General features: G+C 43.4%; 2 protein-coding genes across 2 annotated transcripts in view; one reads left to right on the plus strand and one right to left on the minus strand.

The window, feature by feature from the left end:
- The first annotated feature begins 337 nt into the window (after positions 1-337).
- Positions 338-7,555, plus strand: LOC138962647 (uncharacterized). Its single transcript, XM_070334547.1, has 4 exons — positions 338-409; positions 1,030-1,356; positions 5,332-5,574; positions 6,845-7,555. Exons 1-4 carry the CDS (start codon positions 358-360, stop codon positions 6,967-6,969), a joined length of 747 nt encoding a protein of 248 aa, XP_070190648.1. The 5' UTR covers positions 338-357; the 3' UTR covers positions 6,970-7,555.
- Positions 7,556-19,081: 11,526 nt separating this feature from the next.
- The window catches only part of LOC138962648 (uncharacterized), a 3,127-nt gene continuing 2,918 nt past the window's right edge, over positions 19,082-19,290 (minus strand). The window contains exon 3 of the mRNA XM_070334548.1: positions 19,082-19,290. This exon is cut by the window's right edge and continues 741 nt beyond it. The gene's annotated coding sequence lies outside the window, so the exon portion shown is untranslated.

Raw genomic sequence — 19,290 nt, forward strand, 5'->3', positions numbered from 1 at the left:
AAAAACACCCCCGTCAAAGGGAAATAACCTTCTCAGTTGGTGGCAGTGACTGAGTGAGAATGGTTATTTCCCTTTGACCATTAAGATGTCCCTGTATAAGTCCTTGTATAATTTTAATCCACCAATAACTCCCTAACCGTGTGTTTGACTGGTCCCAATTTTTGTAAGGACCGTCTCAGGAATGTATAGAACCTGTTCACCAAGTTTGGTGACGATCGGTCCGTTCATTCTTGAGATCTATATGCGAACACAAACAAACAAACAAACAAACACATCGAGCGAAACCTATACACACCCCTATACCGGGGGTGTAACAACGTTACATATCATCCTTCACTGGCTGCTTTCATCACAAGTATGAGTGTGGTGTGTTTACTTTCCCTTATATATTTTCTGCACATCGCTCACGGTAAGATCTGACTTCCTTACATATGCATGTGACAGTTTGTGGAATGGTTAGAATGATATTTCTTAGAACAGTAATATTCTTCACTGTACTTTACTTTATCATGTCCTTGCTGGTAAGTTTGTGTTGCTTCCTCCCAGTGGAAATCTAGCAGCAACAAGAGTTGCGCTAAGCTGATGTGTATCATTGTAATCTGCTTCCTGCACTTATAACATAAAGACCGAGGTCTTATACGAGCCACACATGGACACCGACTCTGGGTATGGCGTCCCGGCCGGGGTTCGCACCTGTGCCAGTAGGATCACTTAGTCCAGTGCTACCTGGTAGGTTGGTGTCAACTATGTTTGAGGTTGAACAACAGGCTCAGGCGTCAGTTTTGTTCTTGTTAATTGAAAACCTAAACTCAAGCTAAACAAATTAAACAGTCTTTTGTATATTGCAATACATGAATAATATCTGTTGAATTACCGAGCTTTGTCAACACAGCCCTAGCGACCACCTCTTGATAACGACCACCTGCACATTACGACAAACCAAAAGGATCCCCACGAGTTTTCCCTATTTGATACACCTTTCCATAACGACCAATTGTCCATACTTTTTTTTCATTTTTTTTTCTTCAGGATACACAATTTCGGAGTTTGGTAGTGACGGTACACTGGGCGTCACCGACACACAAAACGTCACACTGACCTGCACAGGTATTACGGATGACGACATGTTCTGGGCCTTCACTCCTCCTAACCGCCGCGGGCGTTCGATAGCTGCATGCGTCTGGTTCAGCTCGTCCTGCAAGGTGACCAACAGTGTGTACGAAGTGAGCAGGACACAGTACAACACCAGTACACTGACCGTCAAACGCAACACCAGAGACCGCATTGCTGGACTAGTCAAGTGTGGTGACCAGGGTGACATCAGCAGGGTATCGTCTTGCACTGTGCGTGTGATTGGTAAGTAAACAGACTCCAAGGTTTCAAGGTTTCAATGTTTTATTTCGGCTTTAGGCCCATAGGGCGTTTAAGCTAACAAAATACACAGTTAAATCATACATGCAAACACACGCAAAATGAGAGTGCACGCAGGCACAGCAAACATGGCTCTTAATTAAGCAACAACAGAAAACAACACACACAAACAAACAACAAACACATCATCACTAACAAGAAAACTTATCCACAGGAGTAGCCTCCTTTATGCTTATATGTGCCTCCTTGTGGATGAACATTGAACAGTGGGCCGGGTAGCTCAGATGGTAGAGCACTGAACTTGTGATCCTAAGGTCGCAGGTTCGAATCCCAGTAGGGACGGACACGGGTCAACTCTATGTGCAGACTCAGAGACGGTATACATGTCCCACCCCCGTGTCACCACAGAGGAACATAAATGACCTATGCCATAAGTGCAGGTTGTTGATTACACCTTAACACGCATACACCTGGGTAGCGCGACTTTGTTGCTGCTAGATTTCCATTTGGAGGAAGCGACCCGAATTGTCCAGCTTTTGGATAATAAAGTAAAGTAAATGAAATCAAATGAAAAGAAACATGAAGAGCACACGACTGCAGTGTTTTTTTCTCGGACAATATGTTGTTTTGCTCGACCTCCTTGTGAAGCTGTCCGTATGGAAAGGGTGGCCGAGTGGTAAAGTGCACTTGCCTCGGAAGCGAGAGGTTGCGAGTTCGACCCTGGGTCGGGGCGTAAGCAATTTTCTTTCCCCTTTCCTAGCCCAGGTGGTGGGTTCAAGTGCTAGTCTTTCGGATGAGACGAAAAACCGAGGTCCCTTCGTGTACACTACATTGGGGTGTGCACGTTAAAGATCCCACGATTGACAAAAGGGTCTTTCCTGGCAAAAATGTATAGGCCTAGATAAAACTGTCCACCAAATACCCGTGTGACTTGGAATAATAGGCCGTGAAAAGTAAATATTCGCCGTAATGGCTTGAAATTTACTGGCCGATGTGAATGCGTGATAATTTTATATTGTGTAAACAATTTCATCTCACACGGCAGAAATTAATATGTAAAGCGCTTAGAGAACGGCAAGCGCTATATAAATCTTCCATATAGATAAACAAACATATGTATACCAGTTTACTTTGTTGCTGCTAGCTTTCCACTGGAAGGAAGCGACCCGAATTTTCCAGCATTGAGATAATAAAGTAAATGAAATGAAATTAAATGGAAACAAAAACGGAGAACACAGTCATCAATAACCAGGTTTGGTATATGTGACCCTCCACCACGAAATGAGTCGCATGTCACCTGACATATTAGCATGAAATTAATATGTAAAGCGCATTGAGCATATATATATGAATGTATCGATTGGAGATTGGATTTCCCTTCTTTGAGTCATGTGACGTCAGAGGCCGACAAAACTTTATAATAATATTTTGGCTTTTCAGGTTGACCGAAACTTCAAAGGAACTCAAAAAAAAAACCGTCATGTGTTTGATTGCATGTGTATGTGCTGTTCAATGTCAAAACAACAACAAAGTGAGTACATGACGTGTGTTTTGTAGTTCCTTTGAAGTTTCGGTCAACCTGAAACGCCCAAATATGAAGCTTCTGTGTTTGATTGCATACATGTGGATTGCATGCATGTGTGTGTGCTCGTTCAATCGTCAAAACAACAACAAAGTCATAAGTACCTGAAAGGAATTCGATCGATACATAAATGTTATTTGCGTGTTTGACCAAAATATGACATTTTACACAGATCTCGACAGTCATTGTTCACCTCGACCGCTAGCGCGGTCTCGGAGAACAATGACTGTCTCGATCTGTGTAAAATGTCATATTTTGGTCAAACACGCAAATAACGTATATTATGCGCTATAGCAAATGTCCATTATTATTATTATCATTATTATTATTATACTGTTCAAAAAAAGAAACGCATAGTTGCTACTTGCCAAATTTGTTTTATTTTTCGAAAAATTAACAGAAAATCCAATATTTAGATTATTTGTTTGAAATTTGGTATGGACACAGTTGAATGCACACACAGTTCATTTGCATCTTCAAATCAATCAGTCAATCAATACGATTGGGTGCCGAGGCTGTCAAGTCAGTAGGGGGTGTGACTGCCTTGAGCAGCAACAACTGCCCGGCACCTTCTGGGCATGGACTGGATCAGATGCCGGATATCTTGCTGTGGGATGGTGTCCCACTCCTCCTGAAGTGCCTGCAATAGATCGCGGTGATTTGCCGGCGCTTCTTCTCGCCTGCGCACACGTCTGTCCAACTCATCCCAGAGGTGTTCTATCGGGTTCATGTCTGGCGACATGGATGGCCAGGGAAGCACCTGGACATGGTGGTCGGTGAGGAACTGGGTGGTGAGTCGTGCTGTGTGCGGGCGAGCGTTGTCCTGCTGGAATATGGCATCCTGGTCAGCCAGAAGAGGAAGGGCGTGTGGGCGCAGAATTTCCTCCACGTATCGCTGGGCAGTTATGCGCCCTTGGACGTGCACCAGGGTGCTTCCTTTCCAGCGGTATTGATCGCCCCCCACACCATGACGCCTCCACCACCATGAACGGGTGCCTCATCCACACAGTTGGGCGCGTAACGTTCGTTTACTCTCCGGTAGACCCTCCTCCGACCATCATGTCGCTGGAGCAGAAAGTAGGACTCGTCGCTGAACCACACGTGTCTCCAGTGACTCCGGACGCTCCAGCGAAGGTGCTGGTTGCCCCACTGCACTCGGTTCTGGCGATGGCGGCGGGTGAGGACAGCTCCTCTGTGAGGTCTGCGAGCTCTCAAACCAGCTTCATGCAGGCGGTTCCGCACGGTCTGGTCCGATAATCGGTGTGGCCCGGAGAGAGCCTGGACAGAAGATGAGGCCGACAGGAAACGATTCCGGAGGTGGCGGAGCCGTATGAAGCGGTCGTGAGCAGCAGTTGTCGCCCTTGGTCTTCCCGCTCGTGGCAAGTCAGCAACGGAGCCAGTGGCTTGAAACCTGACCCACAGTCTACTGATGGTGCTCTGGGACACGTGGAAGTGCCTGGCGATTGCACTTTGACTTTGGCCTGCTTGTAAACGACCCAATGCAATTTGGCGGTCTTCTCTGCTCAATCGGGCCATCTTTCGTCGCTGAATTGTCGTCTGATTTCTTTGTGGCGAACAATCCGCTTTTATGGGTTTTGGAAGACATGGTGAGAGCTCAATATTCCCCGAGTTTCACGAGATTACACTGAAGCATGACGAGTGGTCATGCCAAATGAGCAATTTTGACATTGTAGCCACTGATAACGCATGCGTCACGTGCAGAGCTCACTTGTGGCAATGGACGAAAGGTCGACGACCAGATAAACATTTTCTGCAGTTTGGTGGATATCCTTGTAGCCATATAACTAAATTAACCAAATATTACAAGCTATGCGTTTCTTTTTTTGAACAGTATATTATTATTATTACCTCGCGCGGTTCTGCGCTAGGCTTAATATAAGCCCGGGGAGTGTCTGGTAACAGTGTGAGGGTCACCTGAGTCACAGGCTTATAACTCAAACCGTTTTCGCTCTTTTCTAAAACGGTTTTCACCACTGGATAGAGCATAAAAAACTCTGTAGGAAAATGTAAAAATATGAAAAACATGCAAAGGTGACATGCGACTCATTTCGTGGTGGAGGGTCACAAATTCTGAAATTACTTCCTGGTGTTGATAAGATTCTTCTTTTATGCACGACAGTAGTGTTTTTCCGAACTTGTTGTTAAGCTAGAATAATAAAAACAACAAGAAAGGTATAAGTTGCTGGAACGTTTTGTTTGTTTTGTTCTTCTTTTTTGTTGTTGGTCTGTACGCATAGTAGCTCCGTATATTGAATTATATTGAAATAAAATATGGGATATACTGTCAGAGCGCTTAGTCTGTCTTAGAATAGTGCTCAGATGGAACCTGTACATATTATTCTATTCTTTTATTTCAGCAACAAAGGAAACCACTGCTGTTTACGGATCAACCACACCGAAGATTCCTACAGCAACTACAGTTCCACCCATACCAGATGTCACATCAGACAAAACCACCAAAAGATACAACACCAACAATGATGATGACGACAACGACGATGAAAGCAACCACACGTTAGTGATTGCTGGAGTGGTTGCAGCCGCCGTGTTTGCTGTTACCATTGCTGTCGTGACTGCCATCGTCGTTTGGAAGAAAATATGTAAGTGAATTAATCATGCTTCCTTGTATCGTCAGCGTAAGTAGGTATATCCGTGATAGCGTAAGTAGGTATATCCGTGGTATAAAGGGCCTGGCATACAATAAAGTGTTCTAGATGATCGAACGTGTAGCAAAGACCTGTATGTGTACGTGTATATATTGTGTCACTCGTGACTCACTTTTTTCTCCAATGTTCCAAATCATACGTTGTTTCGCTCCCATCAAGACTGCAGATCTTGGCCAACGCGTGACGTAAAAACTAGATTTGATGACGTTACTCGTACACGTCCCCCTACACGTGCTGAAAAGTGCCACATCTAGATCTTGCTATCTCCAGGTGTTCCGACCTACGCCAGACCGACACGACGCAGTCAGGTGATCAACAGCAATATCTACTCAGAACTTGACGTACAGCAAGAGAACAGCATCTACGAAGGCATGTATCACATTTCCTTGTGTTTGATCAATCACATCAAAAAATCAGCCCTGAAAGTGGCGGGTATTCTACTCGCCATGGCGAGTAAAACCATGTAGCTAGCGAGTAGAAATGTTTATCTATTCGCCAAATGCGTGTAAAGTTACTGAACAAGATTGTTGGTTTGGCTAGTAAAGTTTGCTCTCCGGCGAGTAATTTGTCAGAATCACTAGCCAAAGGCTGGTGCACCATTTGTTGGACTTTCAGGGCTATCGTGACTATAGTGAAGGGTGAACATATCCGCTTTCCGCTGAGACATCGGAACAATGTGTCCAGAATGTGCGAGGCAGGGAGAGAGAGGGAGGAGGGGTGTTTGTGAGAAAGACACAGACAAAAGGGAAGAGAGGATGCGAGAGAGAGGGGGGGGGGAGAGAGACAGAGCAGAGAAAGAGAGAGAGATAGAGAGAGAGAGAGAGAGAGAGAGAGAGAAAGAGAGAGAAAATAGGGAGAGAGAGAGACAGAGACAGAGCGGGAGAGAAAGAGAGAGAGGAGGGGTAAAAAGAGAAGGAGGGAGGGAGAGACAGAGAGAGAAACAGAGCATAGAGAGAGGGAGGGAAAGAGAGAGAGAAGGAGGGAGAGAGAGAAAGAGAGAGAGAGAGAGAGAGAAAGAGAGAGAGAGAGTGAGAGAGAGAGATACAGAAACAGAGACAGAGACAGAGAGCGAGAGGGGGAGAGACAGAGTTCTTTCGTTACACACTCAGTGTTTAGACAAGGTACTTTGCATTATAACAGTTTTCAAATCATCTCAAACACCCACGCCACTAAATAAACATAATGTTCCCATCTCAACTTCCAGCATCAGAAGAGGATGTGTACGAAAACACAACAGGACAGCAGCCAGCAGGGCACGGTACAGTGGAGTATGTCAACACAGCCACGGGCACGCAGGCTGCTCAGGGCACCATCTACATGAATGTGTAGCTCAGTCATTTCCAATGAGGCACCTTGGTACAAGCTTGATTGAGAATCAAGACATTGCTAATATACTTAGAGCATAACACATTTGGTATATGTCATAATGTGTGTGTGTGTGTGTGTGTGTGTGTGTGTGTGTGTGTGTGTGTGTGTGTGTGTGTGTACCCATTTTTCCACAGGTTTGGTTGCCTAAATCACCATAAGGCAACCATCCACACGTGGATGGCAACCTAAACTCTGGATGGCAACCTAATTGTGTGGATGGTCGCTTCATTTAACACCGTTAAATTGACTTTTTTGACGGAAAGAATGTCATAACAATGTTGAAAATGACATTCTTTCCGTCCACACGTGTGGATGGTTGCCTTATGGTTAAATTGACACCGTTAAATTTACTTTTTTGACGGAAAGAATGTCATAACAATGTTCAAAATGACATTCTTTCCGTCCTCTATAGGCGACGAAATAGGTCAAATTTTGTGCATTTTTTAGTGCAAAATTCTTCGATGCCGGAGCGAGTACTGCACCCAGTGCTGTTGTAGTGCAAGTGCACTAGAAAGGCACTACACCCAGTGCCGCCTCTTAGGTAACCATCCACACTTTAGGTGTGTGTGTATTATTCCAAGAAAACGCATTGCATAACTATTTTGTTCGCGAAGGAGTGCTCCTAAATATAGTCGTTACCTTAGTGCAGATATTGTTTGACCCTGTTGCAATATCATACTTGATTACATTTACTTGTCGTTTATTTCTGTAAACAATTGTGGATTGTAACCCGGTGTAGAGTCCTTCTCTCTATCTCTTTGTCCCGGTAGCTCAAATAGTAGAGCATTGGACTTTTGATCCGAGGGTCAGGGCTTCGAATCCGGGCCGGAACGGACACGGGTCAACTTTATGTGTAGACTCTGAGACGGTATACATGTTCCACCCCCGTGTCGCCACTGTGGCACGTAAAAGACCTCTGTCCTTCAGCCATAAGTGCAGGTGGCTGATTACACCAAAACACGCATACACCTGGGTAGCACGACTTTCTTGCTGCCAGTTGCTGGCGACACGAATTTCCCAGCGATGAGACAATATCGAGAAAAAAAGAAAAGAAAAAAAAAGATGTATATATATAATACACTCCTCCGAGTACATGAGAGCTGCTATAAGTTTTCCCTTGGGAACATTTTCTGGTATTCCCAAGTCTCTCGCGAGGGGTTCCAAGAGAAACAAGAAATTCCTCCGAGGTAGGAAAAACACCCCCGTCAAAGGGAAATAACCTTCTCAGTTGGTGGCAGTGACTGAGTGAGAATGGTTATTTCCCTTTGACCATTAATATTTCCCTCTATAAGTCCTTGTATAATTTTAATCCACCAATAACTCCCTAACCGTGTGTTTGACTGGTCCCAATTTTTGTAAGGACCGTCTCAGGAATGTATAGAACCTGTTCACCAAGTTTGGTGACGATCGGTCCGTTCATTCTTGAGATCTATATGCGAACACAAACACACAAACAAACAAACAAACAAACAAACAAACAAACACATCGACCGAAACCTATACACACCCCTATACCGGGGGTGTAAATACCTGAGCTATTCTGGACAAGATTCGAAATCCCATTGTTTGGACATTTCATTAATAAAATAAAACAAAACATTCAACACAAGCCTGATAATACCTATGTGATTGATTGAGTGAGTGTGTGTGTGTTTAGTGTGTGTGTGTGTGTGTGTGTGTGTGTGGGGTGTATGTGCGTGTGTGTGTGTGTTTATAGAATAATTTCATGAAAACTACTGGGCAGAACTTCGTGGACCGGCACGGTTGGCCTAGTGGTAAGGCGTCCGCCCCGTGATCGGGAGGTCGTGGGTTCGAACCCCGGCCGGGTCATACCTAAAACTTTAAAATTGGCAATCTAGTGGCTGCTCCGCCTGGCGTCTGGCATTATGGGGTTAGTGCTAGGACTGGTTGGTCCGGTGTCAGAATAATGTGACTGGGTGAGACATGAAGCCTGTGCTGCGACTTCTGTCTTGTGTGTGGCGCACGTTATATGTCAAAGCAGCACCGCCCTGATATGGCCCTTCGTGGTCGGCTGGGCGTTAAACAAACAAACAAACAAAGAACTTCGTGAAACTTTGAATTACAATGCTTCCATGTGACATGCCAAGTCGTTGGTGATCAGTTCAGGCTGCACTGTCACGACCTCGGTAACTTTAACAAACAAACAAACAAGCAAACACACACAAACAAACAAACACAAACAAATAAACAAACAAGCAAACACACACAAACAAACAAACAAACACAAACAAATAAACAAACAAACAAACAAACAAACAAACAAACAACAGGTATAGCAATACGTTGAGAAAGAACTGATCAAGCAAATAAGCAAACATCAAAACAAACTTACAATTGTTGATTTATTCCAAGAACAACATAAGGAGTAACTTAAAAGAAAAAAATAATCGTGAAGTAAAATGTTTGTACAAGGAGTATTGTTTTCGTACGTCGAACAAAATGTAACCGTGTGCCGAAACACTACGATCACCTCGGGAAGCGAAGTGCAATCAAACAGGATTGAAAATGTTAGGGCTAATTTCTTAGCCCTATAAAAACTGTTATGCAAACCCGAAGGTTTCCATGAACATACAGACAATCGGAAACCACCAGACCCCATCACAAACAGAACTCTACAAACCACAGGTGTTGACTTTAAAGGCCAACAACCCGGGTGCAGAGTCCGCTGTGAAAGGAGCGGTAGCCTCCCCTGTCACAATCGCCCACGTTTGAAATGAACTTCGTCCCGAAGTTCCGAACCGGGAGACCACTGTCCATCCCAATTCGCAGAATGGGAACAGCACGAAAATGTTCAGTGGTCATATTATGCCATTACCTGAACATATCATGCCGAGTCCCATCCCTGCTCGCAAGCGCCAGATGTAACCGTGTGCCGAAACACTACGATCACCTCGGGAAGCGAAGTGCAATCAAACAGGATTGAAAATGTTAGGGCTAATTTCTTAGCCCTATAAAAACTGTTATGCAAACCCGAAGGTTTCCATGAACATACAGACAATCGGAAACCACCAGACCCCATCACAAACAGAACTCTACAAACCACAGGTGTTGACTTTAAAGGCCAACAACCCGGGTGCAGAGTCCGCTGTGAAAGGAGCGGTAGCCTCCCCTGTCACAAAAAGAACAGTTATCCACACAATTTTGACTTCGGAGTAACGGTAGTAGCATTTTGCGCAGTAAAAATGTCTTTGAGGGAGTAATTGTTTCTTTCCTTGGGGATTTTTTTTCTCGTACGACAGGTGTACATTTTGTGTGGAGTAAATTGTTCGTATTACACCGGCATTGGGATAATAGAGAATATAAAATGAAATGAAATGAAATGAAAATATCTACAACGTGCCTTCTCCCTGTGCAAAGTAGGAAGGTTGTGAGTTATTCATTCAGCTGATGGACCCAGGTATCAGTTACAAAATCAATTCAATCAATTCCCACTCCTCATATAAAACATCTAAGCTGCAGAATTTGTGTATGCGCAAAAGTGAAGGGAATCTCTTATATATATGTGACCCTCCTCCACGAAATGAGTCGGATGTCACCTTGTACGGTTCTGCGCTAGGCCTGATACGTCCCGGGGGTGTCAGGCACCAGTGTGAGGGTCACCTTAGTCCCAGGCTTATAACTAGAACAGTGTTTGCTCTTTTCTAAAACGGTTTTTACCAATGGATACAGCATAACAAACTCTTTTAGAAAATGTAAAAATATAAAAATCATGCAAAGGTGACATGCGACTCATTCTGTGGTGGAGGGTCACATATTCTATGTGCAAAGTAGGAATGTTGTGCTTAACACTTTCGGCTCATGCAAACAAGTATCAGTTACTCAATCAAATCATCAAAGTGTGCCACTCTGCAGAGTTGTTGTACGCGCGAAAGTGAAGGGATGCTCTTATAATTATGCTATGTACAAATCTGGTCCGGTCTGCGATGAACTATAGCTGCAACAACAGATAACTGCTACGTTCCAAGATTCAGAATACAGAAACATGGTAGGTTAATTATTGGAACGTTTGATTTATGACAAAGCAAAACGGCGGTCCGTGTACTTCGACCCACATTTTCTCCGCTAAGTTCATTATCTGAATCATAAGTGTTTGTTTGTTTGTTTGTTTGTTTGCTTAACGCCCAGCCGACCACGAAGGGCCATATCAGGGCGGTGCTGCTTTGACATATAACGTGCGCCATACACAAGACAGAAGTCGCAGCACAGGCTTCATGTCTCACCCAGTCACATTATTCTGACACCGGACCAACCAGTCCTAGCACTAATCCCATAATGCCAGACGCAAGGCGGAGCAGCCACTAGAAGGCCAATTTTAAAGTCTTAGGTTATGACCCGGCCGGGGTTCGAACCCACGACCTCCCGATGACGGGGCGGACGCCTTACCACTAGGCCAACCTTTTGTCCACTTAGAAGACCGCTGGGTCGAAGAACAGTGACTGTAACGTTTTGGTTTGTCATAATAAACGTCCCAATAATATACCTTTTCCATTTGTATTTGTCATTTTTATTCAGATCTGTGATTATCTGAGCAACAAAAGGGACGTAATCGCTCTAAATGAATACGACATGTGCAACAAGAGTAGGCGAGAATCATGCAGAATTAATCTCCCGGCACCCGAGAGAATAACAAGAATTTGGTTTTCAGATGTTTGTCTCATTTGATTAACGTGTTCAAGATTTGTAATGGCTTACATTCAAGGCCAGGGAAGGCAAAGGCAGCGAGGGAGAGGTGTGGACACCGCACTCATAAAGCTGGCCCGAGAGTAGTTGGTTTGAACAATCTATTCAGACAATTACAGATAACAATGCCGCATACAACTGTAACCGTGTGCCGAAACACTACGATCACCTCGGGAAGCGAAGTGCTATCAAACAGGATTGAAAATGTTAGGGCGAATTTCTTAGCCCTATAAAAACTGTTATGCAAACCCGAAGGTTTCCATGAACATACAGACAAGTTAAAATTAATATTAAAAGTCCTACGGTTTTGAGCCATTAAGGACTTGAGTGTTTGTCCGCTTTCAAAAAGAGGAAAGAAAGAAACAAAAAATAAGGAGAGGAGGGCAGGGGGTGGGGTTGAGTTGATAATGCTCTGTGGAATTTGTTAAAATGAAAAGTAGTTAAGATGTTTCTTGGTAAGAATTATAAGTCTGTATTCTATATCTTGAATAACGGGTTTGTAAAATGATTTTTTTTTAATTCAAATCGAGTTAAAAAGTGGAACCTTTCAGGATCACCAATAAAACCAAATAGATGGGCAAGTAAGAGGAACACGAACAATAAATCTCAAAACTTTTTACAAATAAAAGGATTAAAATGTAAGCCACGAAGGCCGTGGTAATAAAAACAATATGTACAGTTTGGCGACTAGTGGGCCTTGGGTGAGGATATGTTGTCTAGAGGGTAGTCGCTGGAATCAGGAGGGATGGCGGGAGCCACTCGACCTCAAACTGAAACACGCTGATGTGATAATCTGGGCTTAGTTATACCCACAGCCCCATGTCCGAGTCCCTGACCAGTCGGCACAGCAGCAAGCTGTGTGACCAGCCTAGAGAACTGCTACTGCGCAAATAATCCTGGGGACTCAGACCATGGAGCTGCATATGGTCATATAAGGTTTTAAAGGTAATTCTATTTGTAGCGCATGGAGCGAAAATGTGTTGAAATGAATAGGGTTCTCCACAATGGCAGGACTTGTTAAAGATATGGAAGCGGCAGCCGCCGGCACGGAGGCGTCTGAAGATAGTGAGGAGGTTTGTTGGGAGATCGGGGTGTAGATCGTTCATATCAATGGGTTGATAGGACAGAGATGTTACGTACTGACTTCGAATGAGTTTACGGATTTTACTGTAGAACTCGGTTACTGAGTAGCCGATGTTAGTGTTAGCTGGGCTAGATTCTGCCGCTTCTTTGGCAGCGACATCCGCCAGTTCATTTCCCCGGACCCCTACGTGAGAGGGGACCCAGAGAAATGATACGGATGTGCCGGATGAGATTAACTGGTGACATATAAAGAGGATTTCTCTTTGTAGCTCTGCCCGATTTGATGTGTTTCGATGCAGAGCTTGTAATGAAGAGCGCGAGTCAGAGCAGAAAACTACCGCACGCGGTGTGACTGGGAGGTCATTTATAAAAGTGCATGCCATGAGCAAGGCAAATAGCTCGGCTGAGAATATGGAGATGTCTTTATTAAGAGTATATTTCCTTGAGATTTTGAGATCTGGGATCACAAAGGCGCAGCCAACGCTGCCGTCTGCAAATTTGGATCCGTCAGTAAAGACTTTTAAATGCTCCGAGAATTTGTAGTTTAGGGTTTCTTTTGTAACAGTAGCCAGGTAGACGGGGTTATCTTTTTTGGTAGTATTATCTTCACTGTCGTATATGATAGTAGGGGTTTCCTCAAGCCAAGGCGGGTAGGAGGGCGGGGGGACCCTGGCCAGCTCACTGACCTTCACCCCGCTATCGGCTAGAATGCGGTTTACTGTGTCGGATAAGGGTAGCGTTTTGGCCAAGAGTTGAGTGCTATGTTTGGTGTTGGCCTCATAATTTTGGTGCTGAGGAAAAAAGTCAGTCAGGACCTCGCAGGCAGAGTTCTCTACCGCGTGGGCTCTGACAGCATACTGAGCTGAACGGAGTTTTATCTCATCCACAAGGGGCAGCCACCCACACTCGCTGTAGACTCGACTCTTACTCGCTTGTTGGGAGAGTCCCAGAGCTATTTTGAGCGCCCTGCACTCTATAATAGCCAGTTTTTTCATGAGCGCCGGGCGCGTCGCGAAATAAGCTTCGCACCCGTAAAGGAGGCGGGAGCGAATTAATGCCCGCACTACCTCTGTGACACACTTACGTCCTCTGGCCCAGGATTGGGACGCCAGGTAGCGTATGATATAAAGATCCTTGTTGGCCTTATTGATCAGATGTTCGATATGACTGGTCCAGTTAAGTCGGGTATCGATGATAACGCCGAGGAACTTAACTTCTGAGCTCGGTTTGATAATATCACAACCTATCTTTATACTGCAGTTCCTGTACAGTTGTCTACGGGAGACAACAAGAAAGACTGTTTTATTTGAGGCTAGTTGGAAGCCGTTGGTGTACATATATTGACAGAGGTTGTCGATTTTAGTTTGGTAAGAAGATAAGTCAACAGTGTTGGTAACTCTGTTATGGCGTGGTCTATTAGTGTCTATTAAGGCGAGGTCGTCCGCATACAGAAGTACACTGGCACCGTCAACCTTAACAGAAGTAATGTCATAGAGCATGATGCTGAATAAGTTTGGCGCGATGATACTGCCCTGGGGAACCCCCATGTCCAGCGCATGGGTTTCGGACACCGAAGAGCCCACTCGGACAGACATCTTGCGATTGCTGATGAAGTTTTTGATGAATTGGTACATGTGGCCAGAGACACCGATTCTGCCGAGTTTTAGGAGTAGACGAGCATGCCAGACGCTGTCGTACGCAGATTTAATATCAAAGAAGGTTCCAAGAAGAGAATTATTACTATGTGCCAAGGTCTTTTTGATTTTTTCAGTGACGTGCACAATGTGGTCCGCACACGAACGACCTTGCCTAAAACCTGCCTGGCATGTAGGAATGATATTGTGTTTATTGAGGTGGAACTCCAGCCTCTGGTTCACCACACGCTCAAAGATCTTGCTGAGGTGGGGGGTTAGTGATATGGGGCGGTAACTGCCAGGTAGATTGCCCGGTTTTCCGCTCTTCAATACTGCTACTACTTGTGAGTCTGACCACGCTGCGGGGATAGTATCCTTTAACCAGCATAGATTGAAAAACTGAGTGAGACAATCGGAAACCACCAGACCCCATCACAAACAGAATTCTACAAACCACAGGTGTTGACTTTAAAGGCCAACAACCCGGGTGCAGAGTCCGTTGTGAAAGGAGCGGTAGCCTCCCCTGTCACAATCGCCCCCGTCCCGAAGTTCCGAACCGGGAGACCACTGTCCATCCCAAGTTCGCAGAATGGGAACAGCACGAAAATGTTCAGTGGTCATATTATGCCATTACCTGAACATATCATGCCGAGTCCCATCCCTGCTCGCAAGCGCCAGATGTAACCGTGTGCCGAAACACTACGATCACCTCGGGAAGCGAAGTGCAATCAAACAGGATTGAAAATGTTAGGGCTAATTTCTTAGCCCTATAAAAACTGTTATGCAAACCCGAAGGTTTCCATGAACATACAGACAATCGGAAACCACCAGACCCCATCACAAACAGAATTCTACAAACCACAGGTGTTGACTTTAAAGGCCAACAACCCGGGTGCAGAGTCCGTTGTGAAAGGAGCGGTAGCCTCCCCTGTCACACAACCAATTCAACAAATGGAGCCCAACAAGCAAAGCTTATACACGTGCTCTTAAAAAGCAATATAATATCTGATTAGGCGGACGATACGGGGATCCCGACAGTTTAGTTGAGATCTCGCTCACATGGTTATGGGACTACCTGTACTTTTTACCATAGAGGGGGAATCGAGACGAGGATCGTGGTGTATGTGTGTGTGTATGTGTGTGTGTGTGTGTGTGTGTGTGTTTGTGTGTGTGTGTATGTGTGTGTGTGTGTGTGTGTGTGTGTGTGTGATTGTGTGTGCGTGCGTGCGTGCGTGCGTGCGTGCGTGGATCGTGCGTGCGTGCGTGCGTGTGTTTGTGTGTGTTTCTGTGTGTGTGTTTCTGTCTGTCTGTATGTCTGTCTGTCTGTTTGTCTGTCTGCTTGATGGTATTTGTGTGTGCGTGTCTGAGTGTGTCTATTTGTACGTGTTTGTCTGTGTCTGCTTGTTCGTATAATTGTGTGTAACTTTTTGTTTTTAAAGATTTAAAACAACAACTTTTGTTCAAAATAGCTATGCAACATATCATATTATTTTTGCTCTGTATGCATGCCGGGAACTGAATTAGACAGGCAGACACAAGTATAGAAGCAATATTAATAATATATACACTCCTAACAAAATATTTGAAAGTAAATACACATCTGAATGAGCTCATCTTAAAAAGTGAACAGTATTGCTTGTCACCGCGTGAATATCACAACTTGTCCACACATACGGTGCAATTAGTCTTGTTAGCTCGTGTACCGAAATATTGTCTACATCTACTTAATTTGTCTCTCGGGCTTGAATTATATGCCCTGCCTCTGTTGGTGTGAAGTTTGACACCAGATGTATCTGTATGAGTAATTGCAAACGTCAAACAGGTGTAAACGCACCCCAACGGAAAGTGTGATATGCGTCGGAAAATGAGAAATAACAGGAGATTGGCTTTTTTATTGTGCTCGTTTGATAAACAACTGCACCCGGTGTTTGTTTTGCAAAGTAAAGCTTACTATGGCAGTGTCTTATAGTGACAAAAGTGATGATCACAAAACACAATGTGCCAAGAATAATGGCAATCAACGTCCCCACCCCTACCCCCACCCCCTTCCACTCGAACTCTCACCAAAATAAGTATGCAGCCAGCCAAAGTTTGTGCAGAGTGCAATTATTTTCTTTATTTTTTTTTCTTTATTTCTTCAATTCTTTATTTTATTTTAGTTGTTGAATTAATTTTGTCAACTAGATATGTCAGTCTACAAATTGTCACTATGTTAGGCCAAAAAATAAAATAGGTGTGGTTACGGTAACATAGCCACACAAAAAATAGGGTAGGAAGGTAGACAATCACTTTTTTTTTTTAAACATTTTTTTCTAATGTGTACAAATTAAACCTACTTGACAGGGAAATAAGTGTGCGACTCGGGCGCTTTCGCTTTCATTGCGTTTTTTGCACTCGTTTTTTTTTTTTTTTTTTTTTTTTTTTTTTTTTTGACAAATGTAATAAAAAGTTATAGGATCGGCCCCTAAAATTAGGGTAGGTCGGGTTACCGTAACCACACCTATTTTTTTTTTTTTTAGGCCTTATTGAAATGATTTGTAAGTAACGCACGGTGGATCATAATTCTGGTGGCATGCATGTAGCAGCGACAAAAGCATTACATTACCTGCTTGAAAGTATGGTTTTCACAAAAAATTATAGTATTAGTGTTCTCAGTTATAAATCTCCAGTCGCATTTTTATTTGGAATGTCCCCTTTTGAGGCTAAAATGTCGCCAAAAGTATGTTACACTGGCTGTTCTCATTCGCTGAGATGGGCTGGACCGTCTGACACAGTTGATTTTGCGTAGTTTCATTTCACCCTCCAATGTAGGTACAGACAACTGTGTTTGCCTCTAACACGAGCGGTTGAACTGCTGCTGCATATGATGATCACGGATAAGATATATCTGTTGCAAAACCTCTGCAAGGAATGACAGGGTAAAAACTGATAAGCGCGAAAGACCCCCCCCCCCCCCCCCCCGCCCCCTTCCCCCTTTGATTTCACAGGCTGCATGTAAAAACTGCTGCGTACATTATTGCCCTGGTTGTGTTTGTTACAAGGGTATTGGGAATGTGTTTACAGCTTGGTGTGCTGTTTTTGCAAACAAAACACACACAGACACACACAGACACACAGACACACACACACACACACACACACACACACACGAACACACACACACACACACACACACACACACACACACACACACACACACACACACACACAAACATACACACACACACCATTTACAACAGTATATCGGTGTTAAACATTTTATTGCAGAATTACGTACATAATCTAAAGTAAGATTTCCGTGATATTGTTTCACGTCTTTTGGGATCTGTTATTGCCACACGCTTATAAAAAACCCATCCACAAAAACCTTTAAAATGACAACAACAACAACAACAACAACAACAACAACAACAACAATTTACTCCCGTAAACTATTGTTTTGCGATCTTATACTCTGTTTTAGTACGTTATTCACTGCAGAGATTATACCTTTTTTCTCTTAAACATATTTCTGCAACAAGTATACCCATGCATGCATGCCAAACTTTGCAGGGCCGTGTCATTTTTACCAACGTGGGGGAGGGAGAGTGTTTTCACACACAAAATCGGTGTGTGCACTTCAAGCTTAGCAGGTACGCTCTCATTTCTACTACTGTAACGGCTGTAAAAGCGTGGAGAAAGTACAGGGCTTTCACAGAAAATGTGTGTGTCCAGTTTAAGCGTAAGGGTCACCCAGATTGTCGGACCAAAACTGTAATTTTTTTATTCAGTCACTTGTAATCAATGAATTGGCTTGATGTTTGGTAGTTTTCTTCAAAAATCATTATATTTTCAGAAAACATCAAGTTTGAATACCTACATTAAGTATAACAACTGACAAAATTATTTAATTCGTAAAATAATGGGCAAAATAAACCTGCAAAAATGCTAATTTTAGCATTTTTGAAATATCTCTTGGGGAAAAACTATGTGTCCAATTGAAAAATAAATTGGCACTCATATTTAAAGCATCATTACCTACAGTATGTTCTAAAAGCTTTCTGTTTTGTTGGAAATGTTGCTTTTAGTAGCATTAGCAAAAGAATACTATAATTCTATATTATTATGATATATCACACAATAAAAAAAAAATCTATTTTTCTGATTATCAGCTTCATTCTAGAACAAACTATAGCCAGTCAAGTGAACATTTGATGTGCAAAGTTTCAATGGAATAGGTGAATATTTAAAAAAGTTTTTCATTCAGACAGTGCAGCTGCCTGTGATTTCGCGCGAACTTTCACCACATAAAACAGCAAAAAGTTCAACATCTATCAGTTTATGTCCTTTATTGGGGGGTCATCAAGAGATTAGAATCAAAACTATCTTCACTTGAGCTACTGTCTGATTCATCATCTGTGTCTGACTGTTCTGAGCAGTTTTTGGAATCAAATTCATCATCAGAACCGATAATTTCATTCAACAGAGGCCTTGATTAAAGAGATTTTTAATTCCCACCAACCTACTTTGACCACTTATTGCAAGAAAACTATGTATGCTAGAGACAAAATGTAAACTGCACATGAAAATAGAGATATTGTTCTAGCTTTTGGCAACATCATAATTTAGTATATCTGAAAAACGATTTTTTTCCAAATTCTGGGTGACCCTTACACCTTAAGCGTTACAGGGCTGTCTCATTCTTACACACCTTGAAAGATCGAGCTATTGCAGTTGGTTAGTTTTTTTTGTTTTTTTTTAAACCTTTGTATCCTCTTCAAGCTTTGCATGCCTATCTAAATCTACCGAAGACAGTTTAACGTTGAGGAGGCAGCGTGTTTTCAAAGACAATCTGCGTGTGGGCTATCTCATAATTTCTACCAAC

This window comes from Littorina saxatilis, linkage group LG3 (assembly GCF_037325665.1).
Source record: "Littorina saxatilis isolate snail1 linkage group LG3, US_GU_Lsax_2.0, whole genome shotgun sequence".
NCBI lineage: Eukaryota > Metazoa > Mollusca > Gastropoda > Littorinimorpha > Littorinidae > Littorina > Littorina saxatilis.